The 11,061-nt window shown below is 47.9% G+C and overlaps 1 protein-coding gene across 1 annotated transcript in view; it reads left to right on the top strand.

Annotated features, from left to right (window-relative positions):
- Positions 1 to 6,144, top strand: part of CA5A (carbonic anhydrase 5A) — a 28,057-nt gene extending 21,913 nt beyond the window's left edge. Inside the window, exons 6-7 of the mRNA XM_007111285.2 lie at positions 1,913 to 2,068; positions 5,890 to 6,144. Of these exons, the coding sequence (XP_007111347.2) occupies positions 1,913 to 2,068; positions 5,890 to 6,123 (390 nt within the window). The 3' untranslated portion in view covers positions 6,124 to 6,144. The remainder of the gene's footprint in view (positions 1 to 1,912; positions 2,069 to 5,889) is intronic.
- Positions 6,145 to 11,061: the final 4,917 nt, after the last annotated feature.

The following is an 11,061-nucleotide window of genomic DNA, read 5'->3' as shown; positions in this document are numbered from 1 at the left end:
GCGCAGGCTCAGCGGCCATGGCTCACGGGCCCAGCCGCTCCGCGGCATGTGGGATCTTCCCGGAACGGGGCACGAACCTGCGTCCCCTGCATTGGCAGGCGGACTCTCAACCACTGCGCCACCAGGGAAGCCCCTGCATCTCTTTTAATCACTTCCGCATCTCGTGCTCATTCCAGCCCTGCGGCCTCTCTGCTGATCCCCCAGCCCGTCAGGCCAGACCCTGCCTCGGGGCCTTTGCACTGGCCATTGCTTCGGAGAAATCTCCTCCCCTTCACCTCCTCCGTGTCTTTGTTCAGACGTCCCCTTCTCAGGGAGGCCTTCAGGGCCACCCCTCCTAAAACACTAGCCTATACTCCCCACATCTCTTATTTCACTGCCCTACCTTATTTTTCCCCATCTCATTTATCACTGTGTAAACTACTAGATGTTTTACTTATTTGTTCTGTGTGCCGTCTGCTCTCCTCCAGTAAAAGTGAGTTCCACGAAAGCGGGTAGTTTGTCTCTCCTGTATCCCCAGCACCTAAGATAGAGTCGGGTTTACTGTGGGTGCTCAAGAATAGCTCTGAGTGAGTGAGTGATGGTGGGACCCCATCAGTGTCATTAGGAACTGAGAGGCAGGTTTCTCCCTATGCTTTTCTAGAGCATGGAAACCAAGCCAACATGGATTCTGAACATGGGGCTCCCAAGCAGGACACGTGCTGATGGAGCAGCCTGGAGAGCTGGGCTGACCCAGTCCATCAGCCCCCACCCCTCGCAGATGAGAAGGAAAATTCTGGCACGAGTCGGGGAATTCGGCCAGCGCAGGGCGTCGGCCTGCGCGTTTGTAATTGCCGCGGCTCTCACGCTGGGGAGGTCTGCCGAAGAGCGGCTGATGAGAAGGAAAATTCTGGCACGAGTCGGGGAATTCGGCCAGCGCAGGGCGTCGGCCAGCGCAGGGCGTCGGCCTGCGCGTTTGTAATTGCCGCGGCTCTCACGCTGGGGAGGTCTGCCGAAGAGCGGATCAGCTGACTTAAAAGTGTGACGTTTTCTGGTGCCGCCACTATGGAAAACAGTCTGGTGGTCCCTCAAAAAATTAAACATAGAATTACCGTGGGATCCAGCCTTTCTACTTCTGGGTATATCCCCCAAATCATTAAAAGCAGGGTCTCGAAGAGATGTTTGTACACCCATGTTCATAGCAGCTTTATTCACAACAGCCAAGAGGTGGAAGCCACCCAAGTGTCCGTCAATGGATGATGGATAAACTAAATGTGGTCCATCCACACAGTGGAATATTACTCAGTCTTAAAAAGGGGGGAAATTCTGACACAGGCTACCGCATGGATGGACCTTGAGGATATTGTGCTGAGTGAGATAAGCCAGTCACAAAAGGGCAAATCCTGTATTATTCCATTTATACGAGGTCCCTAGAGGAGTTAGATTCATACAGACAGAAAGTAGAAGGGTGGGTGCTGGGGGCCGGGGGGAGGAGATGGGGAGCTGGTGTTTAATGGGGACAGAGTCTCGGTCTGGGAAGATGAGAAAATTCTGGAGACGGATGTGGTGATGGTTGTACAACAATGTGAGGTACTTAACACCACTGAACTGTACATTTAAAAATGGTTAAAATGGTAAATTTTATGCTGTGTATGTTATTTGATGTCAGCTTTTAAAAGTGTGATATCTTCACAGCCAAGGTATACGCAAATGAGTAGCCTTAAAGGAAAAACTACAAGCCTGCGGTGGGCATCCCTGCTCAGCGTGGAAGGGCCACATTCTCTTGTTACGGTTTCCAAATGTGACAACCGCGACCACAGCCTTTATCTCGGAGACATGCTCCCCTCCAGGCCACATCGCTGAGATAAAGCCAAGAGTGGTGCCTCCCTCCCCGGCCTCCTCCACCCACCTGAGAGCCTGCGGTCTCCTCCCCCAGGACGCGCGGGCGGCCCTGGGCCCCTTCCAGCCCTCCTGCCTGCTGCCTGCCTGCCGGGACTACTGGACGTATCCGGGCTCCCTGACCACGCCTCCGCTCTCTGAGTCGGTCACCTGGATCATCCACAAGAAGCCCACTGAGGTGGCTCAGGACCAGGTGAGTGGCGCCTGTGTCCAACACACGGAACTGCACGGGAATCCCTCCGGTTTGGTGGTTTCACTAAGATAGTGGGAGCAAGCATCCTAGAGTTTCGTGCTTTGGTGCATTTTAGATGTTCCTGCTCAAGAAGAATCTTCCAGTTGAAACAGGAGCTCTTGGGGAGTGAACAGACGTTCCCCATATCACAGGTCTTCTTCTGACCTTGAGATATTGGTGGTGAGAGGGAGACAGAGAGAAACAGGGAGACAGAGACAGAGAGACAGAGGGAATCAGAGAGACAGAGATAGAAAGAGACAGACAGACACAGACAGGGAGGGAAGGTGGGGTGAGGGGAGGGAACTGAGCGGGGACAGTTATATTCAGCACCTTCTAATCTTAGTGGTCAGCCTCAGGCATGGAGAGTCTCCCTGATGAAAAATGCTTGGATGAGGCCAGTACTTGCTCTTTGGTCTTCGTTGGGGTAAAGTGACTTTAAAGAACAGAAGTGACACTATAATTGGGACATGGGTCCTTCACCATATTGGGGCCTCCGTGGGTGTTTTAGATGAATAAATTAAGAAAGGGATGTCATAGATGAATGCTGGAGAGCTGTGAAAGAAGTGGGGTCACTGAGGGAGAAGAGAAGCTTTTAGAGTCTGTTCTGCTTCTTTGGCTGATAGAACAATAGGAAATCAAGACCGCAGAGGGTTTTCTGTCACGCTGTGCTGAGAAGTTATGGAACTGTAAGTGCCCAGAGAAAATTCCAGAAGGATTGTATTAGTCAGCTGTTGCTACAAAATGCTGGGTAACAAACCACCCCAAAACTCAATGACTAATAATAAGCATTTATTTTCCTACTCAAGGGTCTCTGGGACCTGGGAGAATCTGTTTTAGGCCATGGTTAGCGGTTGGGTCGGGTCCAGTGTCTCTCATGCTTCTCGGACCAGTGGCCACCCAGGGCTGGATCTCATGGCACATGACAGAAATGCAAAAGACAAGCCAAACCACACATGCACATTTACGGCATCTGCTTGCATCACGCCGGCTCACATCCCGTTGGCCAAAGCAAGTTATGATGGCCAGGCCAACGCCAGTGGGGCAGGGAGGAGGTGAGTGCCTATTTGCTGAGCAATGCCCTAAGCTGTCACACAGATGTGCACCTAAAAGTTAACCCTGGTTGTCCCATGGTCACAGGTCTGCAGTGGTTCTTATTTTCTTTCTCGTCCTTATTTAAATATTCTGTGTTTTCTAAAATAAGTAGATATTACTTATATACTTTTTAAAAAGTTAAAGTATCTTTTTCTCTGGAAATCTCCAGAATCTGGAGAAAGTCTGTCTAGGGCACAGTTTAGGGATGACAGCTATGCAGCAAGCATGCTCCACTCTCCCATCCTCTGCCCAGGACAGACATTTCTAATCAATCACAGCAGCATTCATCACCTCGCCTTCAGCTCTGTGTTTTCTGAGGGCTCTTGATGAGTCCTTGGAAGTCCTTCCAGCCTTTCAATTCTGTGAAACAGGCTCGAATTTTATTTTATTTTATTTTTTTAAATAAATTTCTCTGTTTTATTTATTTATTTTTGGCTGCATTTGGGTCCTTGTTGCTGCGCGCGGGATTTCTCTAGTTGTGGCGAGTGGTGCTACTCTTCATTGCGGTGCACAGGCTTCTCATTACAGTGGCTTCTCTTGCTGCGGAGCATGGGCTCTGGGCGCGTGGGCCTCAGTAGTTACGGCACACAGGCTCAGTAGTTGTGGCGCACGGGCCTAGCTGCTCTGCGGCATGTGGGATCCTCCCAGGCCACGGCTCAAACCTGTGTCCCCTGCATTGGCAGGTGGATTTCCAACCACTGTGCCACCAGGGAAGTCCCAAGCCTCTAATTTTAAAGTCATGGAATGTGGCTTCCCTGGTGGCGCAGTGGTTAAGAATCCGCCTGCCAATGCAGGGGACACAGGTTGGAGCCCTGGTCTGGGACGACCCCACATGCTGCAGAGCAGCTAGGCCCGTGCGCCACAGCTCCTGAGCCTGCACTCTAGAGCCTGCGAGCCACAACTGCTGAAGCCCGCGTGCCTAGAGCCTGTGCTCCACAACAAGAGAAGCCACCACAATGAGAAGCCCATTCACCTCAACTAGAGAAAGCCCGTGTGCAGCAACGAAGACCCAATGCAGCCCAAAATAAATAAATAAATAAATTTTTAAAATAAAATAAAATAAAGTCATGGGATAACGCTATTTGTTTTGAAAGGCTGAAGGTGGAATGTGGGTGCATATCACCCACCCTTCCCCCAAACCAGAACTGTTACAGACATGGTTGAAAATGGCCCTTGCTGGGACTTCCCTGGTGGCGCAGTGGTTAAGAATCCGTCTGCCAACGCAGAGGACATGAGTTCCAGCCCTGGTCCGGGAAGATCCCACATGCCCTGGAGCAACTACTGAGCCTGCGCTCTAGAGCCCATGAGCCACAACTACTGAGCCCGTGTGCCACCACTACTGAAGCCCACGCGCCTAGAGCCCATGCTCCGCCACAAGAGAAGCCACCGCCATGAGAAGCCCGCCCACTGCAAGGAAGAGTAGCCCCCGCTCGCCGCAACTAGAGAAAGCCCGTGCGCAACAACGAAGACCCAGTGCAGCCAAAAATAAAAATAAATTAATTAATTTTTAAAAAGACTTAAAAAAAACACATTAATTTAATTTAAAAAAAAGAAAAGAAAATGGCTCTTGTCACCAAGACCCCTCTGTCACTCAACAGACGCATAACAAACACTCATTAGATGTCAGAAGTTGTAGCAGGAGAGGGTGGGCGAGCAGGAGGGATGGAGGGGTGACACAGAGCAGTGACCATAGTCTCTGTGCGCTGCTACCCGGCAGGAAAATAGAAGCATAAGTCAATAGTTTTAAGGCAGAGTGGTGGGTGAGTATTAAACAAAAATCCAGAGCAGAGCCCCCAGCCCTCCCAGGGGGCTGGGGAGGTAGTGTGTGCACCCCCTGGACGGCAGGGACAGGCCTGCCTGCCAAGCAGGCTTTTCTGAGAGTCAGCAAGTGGTGAAAACAGGTACCCACGAGTGGGCACACCATGCTTGAGTGCCTGGAAGAGCATGCACCACCCCCTACACAACTCCAGGGGCCTCTCCCTCAGCCATGCAGACCTGACTTGCTCAATAGGTGGTCACTATGCAGATATAAACCCAGTTCTGTGTTTAATTAAGCATGAGCGCTATTCTCACAGAGCACATAGTATATTCCGAGAACAGATGTGATGATACATAAAAAATGGTCTCTTAGTTCCTGGAGTGCAAATTGAATCAAATGTTACATTAGCATTTATAGTATATAAACTAGTTATCTATTGCTGTGTAACAGATAGCTCCAAAATTTAGTGGCTTAATAAAACAATAATCATTCATTATCTCTCAGGGTTGCTGTGGGTCAGAATTCAGGTGGTTCTGGCCGAGGATCTATCTCTTGTGGAGTTGCAGTCAGATGTCAGCTGCAGTTGTCTGAAAGCTGGTGCTGGAGGATTCATTCCCAATGTGGCTGGCACGTTGTGCTGGCTCGTGGCTGGGAGCCTCAGTTGCTCTCCACGTGGGCCCCTCCAGAGGGCTGCTTGTGAGTCGTTGCAGCATGGCGGCTGCCTCCCCCAGAGCAGGTGGTCCAGGAGGCCAAGGTGGAAGCTGCCATGCCTTTTCTGACCCAGATTGGGGTCACCTCCACCATGTTGCATTGGTCATACAGGGCCATCCCTGATTCAGGGATGGAAGGGGACCACACACAACACGAGGGACATGGGAGCTGGTTCACGCCCTAGCTGCACCCAGATTACTCTGCTTGCTCTCCGTTCCAGCTGGCCGCGTTTCGCTCGCTCATGTTTTCTGCACTTGGTGAAGAAGAGAAGACGATGGTGAACAACTACCGCCCACTTCAGCCCCTGATGAAGCGGGAGGTCCGTTCATCCTTCCAGCCACTGAAGACGGTGCAGGATCCTAAATTCACTACATCCAAGCTAACGGATAGAACTGACTTTAACAAGAGAAAGTATTGTTTCCCAGGCTTCACTTCATGTTCTGATGGTATGTAACCTCTGAAATTAAAAATAGAGAAAGAGGTCACGATTTTAGTCAATGTACTTTGCAGTTGCAAGGAAAAGAATCACTTCAAAGAAGCTTAAGCGGGAATCCCCCTGTGGTCCAGTGGGTAAGACTCCGCGCTCCCAGTACAGGGGGCCTGGGTTCAATCCCTGGTCGGGGAACTGGATCCCACATGCATGCTGCACTAAGAGTCTGTCTGCATGCCGCAACTAAAGATCCCACATGCCACAGCAAAGATCCTGAGTGCCGCAACTAAGACCTGGTGCAGCCAAAATAAATAAGTAAATAAATATTTTTTTTAAAAAAAGAAGAAGAAGCTTAAGCACAATAGGGAATGGAAATCTGGGACACGGCTTATCTCAAGGGACCCACAGCAGTGCACAGACCTTAGGGGCCAAGTGAGCTCCACTGACTGGGGTCATCCACCCAGCCCTCTCTCAGGTCCACGGTGTCTTCTCTCCAGACGGCCACGCCCTGGCAGCACAGACTGGGACTAAACGTCTTTTCTTCCCAATTCCAAATTCCTGGTGTATCAGTGTCTGGGGGCTGCTGTAAAGTGACCACAAACTGGGGGTGGGGGGGAAACAGAAGAATGTATCTTCCTTCCCACAGTTCTGAGACTGGAAATCTGAGACCAGGTGCCAACATGGCTGGGCTCTGGGAGGGTCTCTCTTGGCTTTTTGCTGTGTCCTCGAGTGGCCTTTTTTTTGGTGCACGCACACAGAGAGCGTTCTCTCCCTTCCCCTTCCTATAAGGCCACCAATCCTATTGGATTAGGACCCCACCCTTAGGACCTCACTTAACCTTAATTACTTCCTAAAAACCCCATTTCCAAAGACAGCCACGGTGGGGGCTTCGAGCTTCAACATGTGAATTGGGGAGGGGTCACAATTCAGCCCATAACAGCCACAAACTGGGGGGCTTAAAACAACAGAAATTTATTGCATCACAGTCTGGAGGCCAGAAATCCGAATTCGAGGTGTCAGCAGGGCTGCTTCCTTCCGGAGTCATTCTCCAGGGGAGAATCTGTTTCCTTGCCTTTTCCAGCTTCCGGAGGCATCTGCTTTCTTGGCTAGCGGCCCCTCCCTCCATCTTCAAGGCCAAGGAGTTTTCCAAAGTGGTTGCTCAGGACATGCTACCATTTAACTGTGGTCATTCTGGGGTGTGTGTAATGGTTTCTTACTGCAGGGTCTTTTAAATTGTGGTAAAATACACATAACATAAAATTACCATCTTAGCCACAGCTCAGTGGTGTAAAGTGCATTGTCACACTGTTGATACCATCCCCACCATCCACCTCCAGAACCTTCTCACCTTAAACTGTCCCCATTAAACACTAACACCCCATTTCCTCCCCCCCGCCCCCAATCCTTGGCATCTCCCATCCTACTTGCTGTCTCTAAGATTTTGACTGCTCTAGGAAGCAAACATAAATGGAACCAGGCAGTATTTGTCTTTTTGTGACGGGCTTATTTCACTGAGCATAATGTCCTCAAGTTTCATCCATGTGGTAGCAGGTGTCAGAATTTCCTCCCCTTTTCAGGCTGAATAATATCCTAATTGATCATGGTATTTTTATTTTCATAGCATTAAACACATTCCCCTCTGGTAGAAATGCAGCTCTGCGAGCAATCACGTCATCTTCCAACATTACCTAACTGTCAGATAAACACGGAAAAAACAGCCCAGAAAAGAAAGCAAATACTCGTGTGCCTGCCAAGGTACGGTGATAAACTCCATCTCTCTGGGGGAGATAAAGAATAAACAGACTTATTATAGTCCACAAAAAACATCTAAGACCAAAGAGACCCTATATTACAGATGTGGTTTATTTTGACAGAGGGTTATAGTTTTTTTTTTCCAATCACAGAACTTCCTGAGGTACCAACAATTTACTGTCTGGCTTTGGGCTATTCAAGGTTCTGGCACCTACTACAGAGAAAGCAAAATCCTCACCTTCTTTATACACGTTTTTCCTGAAAAAGTACAACGGCTCACCACTGCCCGTCAAATGACAATGCCGACCAAACGCAGCACAACAAGATTTAGTGTCGGCTTACGTGGGACACAGAGTCAAACGAGAGAGTTTGGGTGCATTGGTGACTGGTTTGAGCACAGCTGCCCCAGCTGGAGCGGAGCACTGGCGGGGTGGGTGACCACAACCACCGCAGACCCGTGGGGTCCGGGAGGGAAAGAGACATTTTAAAGTTTGGTTTGGAGCCCAGATTGTTTCTTGTCTTTTGGGAAAATGTAGCCAGTCTTGAGTCTCACGTGAAGTGGGCTTTAGCCCATAGGGAGTTTCCTGCAGCTGCCAGAACAAATGGCCACGAATTAGGGCCCTCTTGCCTCCCTCTCTTAAGGACCCTATGAGGATACTGGGCCCCCCACAGATGCCAGGATCATTTCCCATCTCGAGATGCTTAACTTAATCATACCTGCAAAGTCCCTTTGCCGTGTGAGGCCACACATCCACAGGTCACGGGATCAGGATGTGGACGCTCTCTCTGATGGTGGAATGTTCTAGAACTCCACCGTCCTCCAGGGCAGCCCTTGGACACACACGGCCATCGCGCGCTTGAACTGTGTTCAGTGCAACTGAGGGACTGAATTTTCTTTCTTTTTTCTTTTTTTTGAATTTTATTTTACTTTTTATTTTTTTTATACAGCAGGTTCCTATTAGTTCTCTATTTTATACATATTACTGTATACATGTCAATCCCAATCTCCCAATTCATCACGCCACCACCACCCTCCCCTGCTTTCCCCACTTGGTGTCCATACGTTTGTTCTCTACATCTGTGTCTCTATTTCTGCCTTGCAAACTGGTTCATCTGTACCATTTTTGTAGATTCCACATATATGCATTAATATACAATATTTGTTTTTCTCTTTCTTCACTCTGTATGGCAGTCTCTAGGTCCATCCGTGTCTCTACAAATGACCCAATTTCATTCCTTTTTATGGCTGAGTAATATTCCATTGTATATGCGTACCACATCATCTTTATCCATACATCTGTTGATGGGCATTTAGGTTGCTTCCATGACCTAGCTATGCCCAGTAATGGGTCATAAGAGAATTCTATTTTCAGTTTTTTAAGAAACCTCTATACTGTTCTCCATAGTGGCTGTACCAATTTATATTCCCACCAACAGTGCAAGAGGGTTCCCTTTTCTCCAAACCCTCTCCAGCGTTTGTTGTTTGTAGATTTTCTGATGATGCCCATTCTAACCAGTGTGAGCTGATACCTCATTGTAGTTTTGATTTGCATTTCTCTAATAATTAGTGACATTGTGCAGCTTTTCATGTGCCTCTTGGCCATCTCGGTTCCCTTTTCTCCACACCCTCTCCAGCATTTGTTGTTTGTAGATTTTCTGATGAAGCCCATTCTAAGTGGTGTGAGGTGATACCTCATTGTAGTTTTGATTTGCATTTCTCTAATAATTAGTGACGTTGACCAGCTTTTCATGTGCCTCTTGACCATCTGTATGTTTCCTTTGGAGAAATGTCTGTTTAGGTCTTCTGTCCATTTTTAAAAATTAATTAATTGATTGATGGATTGATTGATTTTTGGCTGCATTGGGTCTTTCTTGCTCTGCGTGGGCTTTTTCTAGTTGCAGCGAGTGGGGGCTGCTCTTTGTTGCAGTGCATGGGCTTCTCATTGCGGTGGCTTCTCTTGTTGCGGAGCATGGGCTGTAGGCACATGGGCTCCAGTAGTTGTGACAAGTGGGCTCAGTAGTTGTGGCTCGTGGGCTCTAGAGCACAGGCTCAGTAGTTGTGGCGCACGGGTTTAGTTGCTCCGTGGCATGTGGGATCTTCCCGGACCAGGGCTCAAACCCATGTCCCCTGCATTGGCAGGCAGACTCCCAACCACTGCACCACCAGGGAAGTCCTTCCTGCCCATTTTTTGATGGGGTTGTTCGTTTTTTAAATTCTGAGCTGCGTAAGCTGTTTCTATATTTTGGAGATTAATCCTTTGTCCGTTGATTTGTTTGCAAATATTTTCTCCCATTCTGAGGGTCGTCTTTTCATCTTGTTTTTAGTTTTCTTTGCTGTGCAAAAGCTTTTAAGTTTCATTAGGTCCCATTTGTTTATTTTTATTTCCATTACTCTAGGGGGTGGGTCAAAAAAGATCTTGCTGTGAGTTATGTCAAAGGGTGTTCTTCCTATGTTTTATAGTGTCCAGTCTTACATTTAGGTCTTTAATCCATTTTGAGTTTATTTTTGTGTATGGTGCTAGGGAGTGTTCTAATTTCATTCTTTTACATGTAGCTGTCCAGTTTTCCCAGCACCACTTATTGAAGAGACTGTCTTTTTTCCATTGTATATCCTTGCCTCCCTTATCAAAGATAAGGTGACCATATGTGTGTGGGTTTATCTCTGGGCTTCCTGTCCTCTTCCACTGATCTATATTTCTGTTTTTGTGCCAGTACCATATTGTTTTGATTACTGTAGCTTTGTAGTATAGTCTGAAGTCAGGGAGTCTGATCCCTCCCGCTCTGTTTTTTTCCCCTCAAGATTACTTTGGCTATTTGGGGTCTTTTGAGTCTCCATACAAATTTTAAGATTTTTTTTTTGCTCTAGTTCTGTAAAAAATGCCATTGGTAATTTGATAGGGATTGCATTGAATCTGTAGATTGCTTTGGGTAGTATAGATATTTTCACAATTTTGATTTTTCCAATCCAAGAACATGGGATATTCCTCCACCTGTTTGTGTCATCTTTGATTTCTTTCATCAGTGTCTTATAGTTTTCTGAGTATGGGTCTTTTACCTCCTTAGGTAGGTTTATTCCTAGGTATTTTATTCTTTTTGTTGCAGTGGTGAATGGGATTGTTTCCTTAATTTCTCTTTCTGATCTTTCATTGTTAGCGTATAGGATTGCAAGAGATTTCTGTACATTAATTTTGTATCCTGCAACTTTACCAG

Source organism: Physeter macrocephalus, chromosome 17, assembly GCF_002837175.3.
Source record: "Physeter macrocephalus isolate SW-GA chromosome 17, ASM283717v5, whole genome shotgun sequence".
Lineage (NCBI taxonomy): Eukaryota > Metazoa > Chordata > Mammalia > Artiodactyla > Physeteridae > Physeter > Physeter macrocephalus.
The sequence above is the reverse complement of the archived record's forward strand: the minus strand, read 5'-3'. Positions and strand labels throughout refer to the sequence as shown.